Genomic DNA, 13250 nt, shown 5'->3' on the forward strand with positions numbered 1-13250 from the left:
CATTTTGATTAACATTGTTTTAACATCGCTTTTAAATTGTCCGTCCATGTTTCAAATTTTTTCAATAAACCGCGAGTGACAATTTGAATTAACGTACGCAGGGCGCGCTCAGCGGAAAAAAAAATCTTTTGGTTCGATGTACATTGCTGCTTTTCTTAGCGCAATACTGCTCTTTGAGTGTTGCCCTACTTTAGTTTGCTTTACATTGCTACTGACAAGATTTGGTTGACGGACTATACCTACAAAACACGATAATTTTTAAAATTGTTAGTTGTAGTAGAAATATAACAGTAATAAACAATTCACAATAAATATAGAACATTGATGATTTATCGTCAAGAAATAATTATAGTAAATTGGAATTATAATAATAAAATTAGTTAAATGTCAAGTCGTTACAGTTATAGTTTGTTAAATTATCATCAAAATACTCAGTTATGGTATAAAAACATTTTGAGACAAGTAATTGTTTTAGGCGTCTTATGAAGGTAAAGTCTAGTTCTTCGTTTCTAAGTACGTCTGGTAATTTATTGAAAATTTTGATTGCCATGACGTATGTGCTTTTTGAATGCATTTTCAAATTTGATGAGGGCAGCATAAGCATGTTTCTGTGCCTAACTGAGTGAGCTCTAGACAAAACCTCTTCTCGTTTTTTGAACATACTAATATTTTTTCTAATGAACTTACATATTTCTAGAATATAAATTCCTGGTAGAGTCAGTAAATTGTGTTCTTGGAAATGTGGCTTGCATGTATCTGGTATATTAATGTTTGCTATTATGCGAACGAGTTTTTTTTGGAGTATAAAGAGATCTGGTGCGTCCGTACTATTTCCCCACAAGATGATGCCGTAGCTTAGCCATGCATAGGCATATGCGTAATATGTTATAAGCGAGGTTTGTAGATCCGTGGTTCTCTTTATTTCTCCAAGCGCATATACAAAACTAGACAGTTTCCCATTGTTTTGTTTAAGTGCGCTTTCCAATTTAAGTGCGTATCTAAAATTATACCTAGCATCGGAAATTCCTGTACTAGCTCTATGCTCTATAGGGGGGGAATGGTAATTTTTTGCCTATTTTCTTGAATAACTGCTAAACTATTAATCCTAAAATTATAAAAAATATATATATTTGAGATTCTTACAATGAGCTCTTTCATTTGATATGTAACACGATATAGTTTGAAAAACTTTATTTTTTAATTTTCTCATTTACCCACCAAAAATGGCCACCATATTTAAAATTCATTTATTTACGTTACACTTCCATCTTTGGGTCACAAACTTACATATGTGTGCCTAATTTCAACTTAATTGGTCCAGTAGTTTCGGAGAAAATAGGCTGTGACGGACGGACAGACAGACGCACGAGTGATCCTATTAGGGTTCCGTTTCTTCCTTTTGAGGTACGGATGTATTTTATTAGGGTTAATAAAATAAAAACAGAACCAACAATCAACCAAGTCATTTATATATCTAAGCATTTTTAATTAATTAAGCCACAAATTAAATACGTTCACTCCAATAGTCTTCCGTTATCTATAACATTGATGCTCCCCGTGATACTGTTCGCCTTATCACTCGCGAGATACAGCACCATGTCAGCTATGTCGCGGCTGACACATATCTTGCCCAGAAGACTGGACCTTTCCCAGTTCTCCACGATAGCAGCTTCGTCTAAACCAGCATGGACTAAAATATCAGTTTTCACCGGACCAGGACTGACCCCGTTGGCTCTAACTCCACTTGGAGCTAGTTCTTTAGCTAAACCCTTTGTAAACACGTCTAAAGCAGCTTTGGACATGCAGTAGACAGTCAAATTTGGAAAAAGTTTCTGGCCAGCAACACTGGAAATGTTTACAATGTTGCCTTTAGTTTTGATCAAGTGAGGCACTGCAAGGCTGGTCAAAAGATACACGCTTCTTAGGTTTGTACTGAAAACTCTGTCGAAATCTTCCACCCCATTTTGGATCTTTGTATGAGCTACTATACCAGCGTTGTTCACGAGTACATCGATCTGTCCGAAATGTTTAATAGTCTCTTCTACGATGTTTTTGACTTCAGAATCATTGGTAAGATCAGCTTTGATTATTAGCGATTTGATGCCTTGAGCTTGGTAGCATTGTTCTGCGACTTTCTTCAGTTTCTCTTCGTTTCTTCCAACGATGACAACTTTAGCTGATAGTTTGGCGAACTGAATTGCCGTTTCAGCCCCGATTCCTGAGCTGCCGCCAGTTATTATCACTACTTTGTTTTTAAAATCCATTATAAATTATTAATTACGGTTACGTAATGTTGTTCCCGAGTCTACTCACAGTGAACTCGTGGAAAACTGTGACGAACTGAGAGATAATTAATCGCCAGTACAACCTACTTATGCGTGCGTGAACCAGTCAGAATGAGTAGGTAATTACCTATCTACTTAAGTAGCAGTAGGTATGAACAAAGTGTAATTTTATATTTTTCACGTAAACTTCTCCCGAAAATCTAATTACTTTCGTTTGATGCCTAAATGATTTTTGATAAGTCTCTTTCATATGATATTGATGGGACCATATTGGGTCGCATAATGATTGATTGTCCTAATGTAATGTTACGCATAAAACTCATTTCGCATAATTGTTATTGTGCTGAAACTATTAACATTTCTGAAAAATTATAAAAGAAACGTAACCGAACCTACCATGTTCTACACAACCTAGCAAAAAAAAAACCCCCGGCCAAGTGCGAGTCGGACTCGCGCACGGAGGGTTCCGCACCATCAACAAAAATAGAGCAAAACAAACAAGCAAAAAAACGGTCACCCATCCAAGTACTGACCCCGCCCGACGTTGCTTAACATCGATCAAAAATCACGTTTGTTGTATGGAAGCCCCACTTAAATCTTTATTTTATTCTGTTTTTAGTATTTGTTGTTATAGCGGCAACAGAAATAAATCATCTGTGAAAATTTCAACTGTCTAGCTATCACGGTTCGTGAGATACAGCCGGACAGCGGAGTCTTAGTAATAGGGTCCCGTTTTTACCCTTTGGGTACGGAACCCTAAAAACGAAAATACTTTCTGTTTCAGCTGGAGAAAAATCATGCGAAAAGAGTTTTATGCGTAACATTAGGTACATTAGGGCAATCAATTATTATGCGACGAGATACGACCCCGATATGGATAGATAGGTACCATAATTATGTTACAACGTAATTAGTTAATAAATTACGAACAAACACTAAAGAGCTTCTACTTTACCTACACTTGGTTTACTTACTCTTATCGAACCTCCAAGTTTTATCAGACAAACAACAATGTTCCTATTCCAACCAACTTCATAAGATAATAACAGGCACGCAGTTATTAGCAATGTCTGCCCGTCTCAACATTACTATTTAAATTGGAATAGAATCAGATTATAGATGGAACAACAAGCGATATTAGGTTACGAGTACACCTCATTTTATTAAATTTACCTTTGCCTCGGCCTCGGGCCGTTTTGGTAATAATATTTTATGGTATCTAATGTCACCTAAATAATTGAAAGGTTAAAACCTAGATAGATCTTATGTAGGTGGTAAGTTACACTGGTAACTAACTCTAAATTCTATGAACTTATCGGATATCGGTTATGATTATCAATAAGTAACCTTTTAATTAAAATAGTTATTTGTTTTACAAGGGGGCAAATTTGTTGTTTAATCGCTCGTTAATATTGATACCCAAGTGGAATCTAGAGAGTTGCGAGGGTTCAACAAATTTTGCCCCCGAGTGAAAAACAATATTTTTCACCACTCACTTAGGAGGCGAATCAAAAAGCGAGTGGGACGCACTAAAATTGAAATCTGTTATCATTAGGTACTTCATTCTTATTGAGAATCCCATCCTCCGCCACTGAGAAGTTTCAGGATATACTTCAGAATAAAACATAGGAATAGCAGTAACCTGGTCGGTTACAGACTGACTTACTTTTTTTTTTTTTTTTTTTTTTAATGGCGTTTATTACAGTAGCCAGTGTCATGTCGATATGTATATAAATCGAAAATTTAGGAATTATAATGAGATAATTAATAATAGTTGCTGATTTCAAAAATGGTATATATCAAAGTTTCAATTTATTAAGTTCACAGAAAGAAGCTAGAGCTAAAAATATAAATTTGTCTTTGGATTTAATCAATTGTATAATAGAAGTAGGTAAGGAAACTTTAAGGTGAAAAAGATCCGCATAAAGATAATCATGATTATATAAAGGGCATGCAAGAAAAATGTGATTTAAGTCACCTTCCTCCTGCCCACATTCGCACAGCGAGGAGTCTCGACTATGGATTTTTTTCAGATGGACAGGAGAACAGCAATGGCCCAGTCTCATTCGAATAATTATGGAACAGAACTGTTTTGGGATAAAAATCCTTGAGAACCAAGGTTTTCTTGGTACATCAGGTTGTACAAGGTAATAAGATTTGGTTCGGGATCGATTAGCGGCAGTCCACTTGGCCGACCAGGCTTGGAAAAGCCAACTAGAGGCCAGAGGGACTAAATCATAACAGTAGTTCCTGAAAGGCGTTTTGTCACCGCAAACCACGGCTTCCTTAGCTACCCGATCAGCTCGTTCATTCCCTGAGACCCCTGAGTGGCCCGGAACCCAGATCAAGGCAACCTCAAACCCCCTTTTTTTACAAATTAGAAGATTCTCCTTAATTTGGAGGATAATTGGGTTGTGGAATTTGGACGAAAACGGGTTAGATAGTAGTGCTTGTAGACAACTACGGGAATCTGAAAAGATGATAGCTTTCTTAAGTTTGAAAAGAATAATAAACTTCACACTCTCCAAAATGCCAATACATTCTCCAGTATATACAGACGTTTCAGGAGGGCATTTAATTTTTTGTACTATGTTATATTGAGAGTGGAAAACTCCTACTCCCACACAGCCAGTTGGTGATAATTTAGATGCATCACAGAATATAGTGTTCCAGTCATGCCATTCGCGCGTAAGGATCTGGCGGAGGTACTCATCTGCATGAGGATCATTATGACAAATGTCGAAGTTTAGAATAACGCGGGGCTGGTAAATGATAATCGCGTAGTTAAATTCATACAAAGGTAGTCGGCGGGTATGGTAAACTGGATCTTTGAGAGTTTGAAACTTTCTTAGGCTATTCACAAGACAGGGTAGGTCAAGACGATTAGGGGCAGACACTGCTTTAAGGTCATATAAACGGTGAATGATAGGATGATACGAGAATTGTAGCAATCGGAAAAAATAACTATCCGCTAAGAATTGACGGCGCAAAGCGAGGGGAGGCTCAACACACTCTACCTGCATAGCCTTGATTGGGCTAGACCTCATTGCACCCAAAATAATTCTTAGGGCTTTCGATTGGATTAGATCAAGTTTTTTCAATCCAGCTTTATTCCCTGGTACCAAGAGATGGGAGCCATAATCTAATATGCTTCGAACAGTAGCATTATAAATTAGTTTCAGGGAAGTAGGATGAGAACCCCACCAAACTCCCGCTAGGCATCTGAGAGTGTTAAGTCCACGTTCACATTTTTTAACTAAATATTCAAAGTGTAGGTCCCCGGTTAGTTTAGAATCTAAATTAATTCCTAAAAATTTGTAGGAGGGACGGAAGGGAATATTAGAATCGTTGATCGAAACATTCAAATTAGGCAGGGCTCTTTTACGAGAAAAAACGACTGCACAGCATTTAGAAGGAGACAGGGACAGACCATTAATAGAGAGCCAGTTATTTAAAGACTGAAGTGACATGTTGATAGACTCACTGGCAGAAACTAGGTTTTTATTTGAAGAGTAAATTAAAAGATCATCTGCATATTGGAGTACTTGGCAGTCAGAAATAGACCGCTCCAGGTCATGAGTGTAAAAATTGTACAGTAGGGGGCTCAGGACAGATCCCTGTGGTAATCCGCGCCAAACCAGTCTAGAAGGGTTGATGTGAGGGTCTTTGCCCCGGAATGTAACTTGCCTTTCGGAAAGTAGGTTACCCACAAGACAGGACAGTCTCGCAGGTATTCTCAAATTACGGAGCTTTTCTCGGAGAATGGAAAGTTGAACATTGTCGTAGGCAGCCTCGACGTCCAAGAATACCGCAAGAACCGAAGCTTGTTTTGAAAAAGCTAGTCTTATATCCGTTGTGAAAATAGCCAAGCTATCAATTGTACTTTTACCTTTTCTAAAGCCATATTGAGATTTTCCTAACAATTCGTGGTTTTCAAGAAACCATTCCAATCTGTTCTTGATAAGATGCTCTAAAATCTTAGTTAGAACGGACGATAAGGCTATAGGTCGGTATGATTGTGGGTCATTTGGGTCCTTACCTGGTTTAAGAATGGGCATTATCAGTTGAGATTTCCAGGACCGAGGGGGCCGGCCCGAAAGCAAAATAGAGTTAATTAGGCCAAGGAAGTAATTAAGGAATCGGTCACCAGCTTTAGCAATAAACGAATAGGGAATACCATCATGTCCTGGGGCAGAGTCTTTTACCGCTCCCAACACATTCCTGAGCTCCACAAGTGAGAACAACTGATCTAGGGGGTCAGATGAATGGTTATTCAGCAAACCTATAGTGGAGTCAAGAACCCCAGGAACATATGGAGGAGCTATTTTGGTTAGAAAAGATTCAGCCCATTGTAAAGAATTTGGGTAAGGGCATTTACAAGGGTTATATGATCTTCTAAATTTTCTGATATTATTCCAAACAATTGTATCCGGGGTAGAGGGACTTAAAGAGGAACAGAATGATTTCCACCCTTCAGACTTCTTATTCTTAAGCAAGATTTTGGTATCCGACATGGTTTTTTTCAGTGAATCAAAATTCTCATTTGACATATTTACAGCATACTCCCGCTCTGCTCTTTTTCTAGCCCTGATAGCCTTAGAGCAGTCACTGTCCCACCACGGGGGAGAAGCCAGTTTGCCAACAACTGTGTTTTTAAGGGGAAAGACCTTATCCGCAGACGACTTAATGGCTGCAATTAAGGCGTCGGAACAAAGCTCTATAGAGTGTGGAGTGATGGGAGGAAGATGTAACGTCTCATACTCTAGACGTTTTTTGTAACTATCCCAGTCGGCGTTGTTGATATTATATATTAGAAGGGGATAGGTTATTGAGGGTCTTTTAGAGGAACCAAAAGGAAGACACAGTAAAATAGGGAAATGATCGCTTCCATAAGTGCTGTCCAGGACTTCCCAGGAAATTCGAGATGCAAGAGAAGGAGAGCAAAGGGATAAGTCAACTGCACTAGCTGATTGATTAGGCAGAGAGCGTCGGGTGGGTGAACCCGAGTTTAGTAGGCATAAGTTGCATTTGTCCAATATATCTAGTAGAAACTGTTCTCCTAGAGCGTCATCTTTTTTCTCACAACCCCATAAAGCATGGTGGATATTAAAATCCCCAAGAACAATAATAGGTTGGGGGAGGGGTTCTATTAACTTCCTAAGAGACTTTAGGATGTTAGAAGAAGGATCAGGAATATAAAGGGATAAAAATGTAATGCCTTCCACACGAGCACAAGCTGCGTGGAAATTAGGACTATTATTAGGCAGTGAAATAGGTAAGTAGGAAATATGGTCTCTAATGAAAAGGGCACTTCCAGCACAGCCATCAGCCCGGCAATCCATTAGAGAACAGTAACTGGGGATTTTGAAATTGGAGTTTTGCTTTAGCCATATTTCTGATATGGCCAAGATAGCTGGATTGTATTTATTGATAAGGTAAAGTAACTCTTGTTTTTTATTGTTGATACTGCGACTGTTCCACTGAAGTATTTCTTGATCCATTATGCTTTAACAGAGATGAAATAAAAGGCGCTACGTGGGAAATCAAAGAAGGGTTAGCCAAAGGGCTGGCGGGAGAAAAAATTTTTACGAAGGAAGAAATCAACTTTATAATTTCTGAAACTATGAATTGTTCCTTAGGGGGTGGTTGATTAGGGAAGACCGGTCTGGATTCGACAACCGGGGCCCTTGTCAAAGCATCATGAGCTCTTTTATCATACCCTTTTTCGAGGTGAGGAGGCGTGCGGGGTTGACGGAAAATAGTTTTTCTATAAGACTGCGGTTGGGGAGAAGAAGAGCAAGAGGCCGCAACATTGGCGTAAGATTTGTGAGAGACTTTAGCATGACGATTTGAGGCTTCAATGTAGGAGATATTCTCCTCCCCCATGGTTTTTTTAATGTTTGCTTGTCTAACAAATTCCGGGCAAGATTTGCTGTTGGCTGTGTGACCTGCCCCCAACCCCTGAGGGCAGATACAACAGAATGGTTGAGGTTCACCATCGCCGTTACAATTGTCCCCCTGATGAGCACCTCCGCAGCGGAAGCATCTAGGGAGAGACCTACATTTATCTTTCGAATGACCATACCGGCAGCATTTGTAGCATTGGATAGTAGGGAGTTGATATTGTTCGACCACTAGAGAGTTCAGACATAAAAATACCCTCTTAGGGAGAGTTTGGCCGTCAAAAGTGACAATAACAGTTTCGGATGGAAGCCACGAGTAAGTGCCGTCTTGTTTGGTTTTTTTAAAATTGAGGCGTCTAATTTTAATGGGGACGGGGCCTCCCGAGTTTAAGGGGACCTTAAGATTTTCGAGCACCTCCTCAGGGGACCAGTCAGCAGGAATTCCTCGCACCAGTCCCAGTCTTGAGACATTAAAAGATGGCACAAAAGCCTTGTAGTGACTGTGTGTTAAAGTGGAAGATTCTAGGAAGTGATTGGCATCTTCAGCGGAGTGGAAGCAGATTGATACCCGATTTCGCCCAATTCTTTTAACTGACCCCTCAACAATATTGGGAAATTCCCTTTTTCGCGTTTGCAGGAAACGCCCAAAGGTCACTGGGTGTAGAGTAGTTCCCGAATCTAAAGCCGCTTCTATTTTTTGAACGTATATCAAAAAAGGACCTTGATCATTGGTTGTGTATTTAGTGCGTCCAATTGGGGTAAGAGGGGAGGAAGGGGACTGAGAGGGAGTTTTATTTTCTTGCGAGTCTATTAAATGAGCCGGCGGAGTAAACACTGAAGACTGCGCCATCGATAGTTGTCCTGGCGGGATTTGACTCTCCTCTGAGCTGCAGTGGGGCTGATTAAAATCCATACTCGAAACATCCGACCATCTATCAGGGGGGCTGCCGGACCTGGAGCGGGCCCCTTTATCTTTATTTGACATTTTGTCGTTACGATCCCTTTCATGAAGCTCCTTACGCTTCTCCCTTACGCGCCTATGAATTCGTTCCAAAACGGGAGTAGAAGACTCAGACAGATGTGAATTCTCGAAATTCTCATGATGAGCTAAGCTAAAAGATAAAGAACGATTGGGTTCTCCATCTCTCGGACGGTTTAAAGTAACGTCCTCGTTCATGAGGTGTTACTATGGTTGCCATGGGCAACCACCCTACAAGATAAAAAAGAAAATTATATCGCTTTTTATGCACTAACTAATACGTCTTACCACAAGAATTGGAATAGCAACATATAATTAGTTAAATTTAGCACTTATTTCACCAGCTGGGTATAAAGATAACGCCAGAGATTTAAAATATTTTAAAATTCAAATCAACCGCGATCGACACTCAACTGACAACCCCACCAGCTTTTCTATTTATCCGTCGCAATGATTCCTGACTTACTTGACTGGTTTTAAAACTACCCTTCATTATAAACACTACACCACCACTACACTTACCTATGAAATTATTGCTAGAGTTAGATCAAGCTAAGTTGGCAGCGGTTTTGATAGCCCAGACTGTGCACGTAAACGTAAACGCCAGACGATTTCAATCGCCGATTACGACCGATATTACCGATAAAATAAAATAGAGGTGCGGACCTACGGACGCAAGAATACCAATTTGTAACGCTAGTATTCGCGATTGGGGGCATTTTTTTAAATTTAGATCGCTCAAATATCCCCATAAATCTAAAATTGGTGATTAAATTTCTTGAAAATGACGGCAATTTCTTTTCTGATCAAATCGGCCAATTTGATCATCCCGTGTAGACTGGCCTTAACTTTCTGAACGTACCCTTCACAAACTGTCATTGTCATTTTGAGTTTGACAATGACAAGTTTGACATTTCTTTTCTTGTCATCGTCCTTAGCAATTTTGGCATTCTTGCAGTTAATCTGCTGTATGTATCTGAGAAAGAAATCGACCTGATTTTTACTAAAATTAAACAAATAAGTCATCAACAACTATGGCTAAACAAGAAAAGTTCTTCGGCCCGCTAACACTGCACCAGAAAAGCGAGAAACCAACAATTTTCAAGGATAACGAGACTCGTGAATGCCAGTGCGTGTTGTGTGAAGAGAAGTTCACGTTGCCTGATGCTGAGAAATCTTTGCTCACACATTTCTTCATGGACCATAGGCTGGTTATAGCCGATGTGAACCAAATAGCGGATTTGTTTGAATACTTGAGATACTGGCGATTGCGGTTTAGAGGTTAGTTTTGGTCATTTTATTTTTGAAATTGTAAGATATTTGTGCGTTTTAATCGACTACAATGTGATAAGCAGGTCACAAATGCAATTTATTTATTATTTTGAAAGAAGAACTTGCCTATTGCACTTGAATTTTGCACTATTGTACTGGTAGGTATATGTATATTGGATTCTTATAGGTAGAAGTTTAGGTACTCATGAAATATTTTAAATTTATGTATAAGTGTGAATAAAATACTATCCACAATTCCACATGTTAGGTAATGTATAATTAGCGCTTATTTTCAGTAATAAGTTTCTTGCATTTCTTTGAGTAAGTTGTCTTAAATGTTCTGTTACAGATGAAAGTCTTGCTTACTTCTGTACTACAATGTTATTGGACAGCAAGCCTGATGGAACAAAATCTAAAGACGAGGAATACTACTTGCTCAGCGATGTTCTACCTGAAGACAAGGAGTTACGGTCAAACTTGCAGCAAACAAAACTAGAAAAACTATTACAAAGGCACCAGTTTGAACGGGAAGATAAAAATTACGAAAAAGAATGCCTATTTTGTAGATATGTCTCTAAAGATACTAGAGCCGGTTATTTGAAACATTTGTTTGAAAAACACAACTTTCATATAGCTAAACCGGACAACCTCATTTTCATAGATGACCTCATAGATACCGTAGCATCCAAGCTAGATAATCTTCAATGTATCTACTGTGAAGGTTCTTTTAAAGACCGGATTATTCTCAAAGAACACATGCGGAAAAAAGGACACAAAAGAATCAATCCGGATAATAAGGAGTATGATAAATTTTTTATGGTAAATTACATAGGTGACAAACAAACTAAGCATAAATATCAGAAACACCATAATCAGAAACTAAATCACCAAAGAACCAACCCTCCAGAGGAAAATGACCGTGATTCCAATGTGGACAGTGATCCGGAGTGGTCAGAATGGACCGAAGAGAATGGCCCACAGATAACTTGTCTCCTTTGCGAGCATACAGAAATGGAATACGAGAACATTCTAGACCACATGGAACGTAAGCATGATTTTTCATTCACAAAATCTACCGCAGGCTTAGATTTCTACCACAAAATCAAGATAGTCAACTACATTCGTCGGCAGATACATTTGAAACAGTGTTTATCATGTGAAACCGTCTTTGATGACTCGTCAAATTTAGAGAAACATTTAAAAGAAATGAAACACTGGGAACTTGAAAAAGAAAAGTGGGATCAGCCGGAATATTATTTTCCGACGTATGAAGATGACTTGTTCCTGTGCTTTATCCATGATGATGATGAGAGCTGGTGGGACACCGATGCACAGGCAGCTGAGAGGACTGATAACAGTTTTTCCGATTCTATTTCTAAAGAGATGGCTATGGCTGTTTTAAATGAATAAAAGAATCAGTTCAGGTCATAAAATCTATTATGTTCAGGTAATGAAATCATAAATATAACAGACTTTATTACCAGCACTGGTTTATTGTTGGTGTTGTAAGCGTGACCTAGAATGGCAGATTACCTGGGGTCAAATAGATGGCAAGCATGCGCGAGGAAGAGCACCCACGAGATGGTCTGATGCTGTGAAGAGGGTGGTTGGCGGCAACATGCAGAGCGTGACCCATATATGGCTTATGACCGCACACTATGGAGACAAATGCCTGGCCATGCCGCCTCCTCCCGGCACAGGAAGAAAAGGCCGGCCCAGGAAGCGATGGCTTGATGTCGTTAAGGAGGACATGCGTGCCAACTGACTCACCACCAGGGACGCCGAAGATCGGGCAAAGTGTACACGAAGGAGTCGGAAGGCGGACCCCGGGTCCTCGCGTCCCGCGCGGGGGCACAGCTGGGATTGACGCCAGGATGATGATGAGGACTATGGAGACAGAGTATCAGATCGGGGAAATCCTGAAGAAAGGCCAGGTCAAGAGCACCCTAAACCGGCCAGCTTGTATGAGTAATGCTATGATAGTCACGGAAGCGAAAGAGTTATGTCAGGATCGTAGCAAGTGGAAATCCGTGGTCTCTGCCTACCTGGGAATTGGCGTGATTATATGTATGTATGTACTATGGACACGGAGCATGGTCGCGATCCTCAGCAATGAGGGACCGAGGAAGAAGAAGGCATTGTACTATGGAAAAGTGTATTGTGGTTGACATGGTGGATGGGGTAGTGACCATCCACCGACCCGCTGGATAGATATAGTTAAGAAGCCTTGCCAGGGATCTACACAGACAGGCGCCTATTAGTAGGGCGGCAGAATATAACGCAGAATGTTGCATGGGCTTGGTCATAGAGAAAAAAATACATAGATTGCTCACTCCATACATCACTTTTGGTACCAAAAAGACTATTAATAATGCTAGAATATGCTTTTCAAGTATGGAATCCTTATTTCGTCAAAGACATTATTGACCTTCTAGAAAGTGCGCAGCGAAGAGCCACCATGATTCCTTTTAAGCTGAAACGCTTGCCTTATGAAGAAAGGCTAAAGGTACTGAAGCTGCCCACACTCAAAGCTAGGAGAGTGAGAGGAGACCTCATTGAGTGTTTTAAGATTGTCACCCACTGTTACAACCTCCCTGACATCCACAAAATAATCAATAAGAGAACTGTCAGCCGCGAGACCCGAGGTCACAGCCTACGAATTGTTCGCACTCCCACTACTACTAAAGCTGCATATCATTCCTTGTCCAACCGTGTCGTGGCGGCTTGGAACCGTTTACCGGACAGTGTTGTGATTGTGACTGCCCCCTCGGTCAATGTGTTTAAAAACAGATTGGACAATTGGCTTTTAAA

General features: G+C 39.9%; 2 protein-coding genes across 2 annotated transcripts; one reads left to right on the forward strand and one right to left on the reverse strand.

Moving 5' to 3' along the window:
- Nucleotides 1-1513: 1513 nt before the first annotated feature.
- LOC134653799 (uncharacterized oxidoreductase TM_0325-like) lies at nucleotides 1514-2325 on the reverse strand. Its single transcript, XM_063509166.1, has one exon. The coding sequence runs from the start codon at nucleotides 2262-2264 to the stop codon at nucleotides 1515-1517; it is 750 nt and encodes a 249-aa protein (XP_063365236.1). The 5' UTR covers nucleotides 2265-2325; the 3' UTR covers nucleotide 1514.
- Nucleotides 2326-10144: 7819 nt separating this feature from the next.
- On the forward strand, nucleotides 10145-11890 carry LOC134653895 (zinc finger protein 277). The gene is made up of 2 exons (XM_063509256.1): nucleotides 10145-10448; nucleotides 10789-11890. Exons 1-2 carry the CDS (start codon nucleotides 10202-10204, stop codon nucleotides 11847-11849), a joined length of 1308 nt encoding a protein of 435 aa, XP_063365326.1. The 5' UTR covers nucleotides 10145-10201; the 3' UTR covers nucleotides 11850-11890.
- The last annotated feature ends 1360 nt before the right edge of the window (nucleotides 11891-13250 follow it).

Source organism: Cydia amplana, chromosome 14 (genome assembly GCF_948474715.1).
Source record: "Cydia amplana chromosome 14, ilCydAmpl1.1, whole genome shotgun sequence".
NCBI lineage: Eukaryota > Metazoa > Arthropoda > Insecta > Lepidoptera > Tortricidae > Cydia > Cydia amplana.

Bases quoted from the DNA above. Each gene is read 5' to 3' on its own strand.
- LOC134653799 (XM_063509166.1), bottom strand. From the start codon at position 2,264: ATGGATTTTAAAAACAAAGTAGTGATAATAACTGGCGGCAGCTCAGGA.
- LOC134653895 (XM_063509256.1), top strand. From the start codon at position 10,202: ATGGCTAAACAAGAAAAGTTCTTCGGCCCGCTAACACTGCACCAGAAA. The intron at 10,449-10,788 runs GTTAGTTTTGGT...GTTCTGTTACAG, and splicing joins CTGGCGATTGCGGTTTAGAG to ATGAAAGTCTTGCTTACTTC.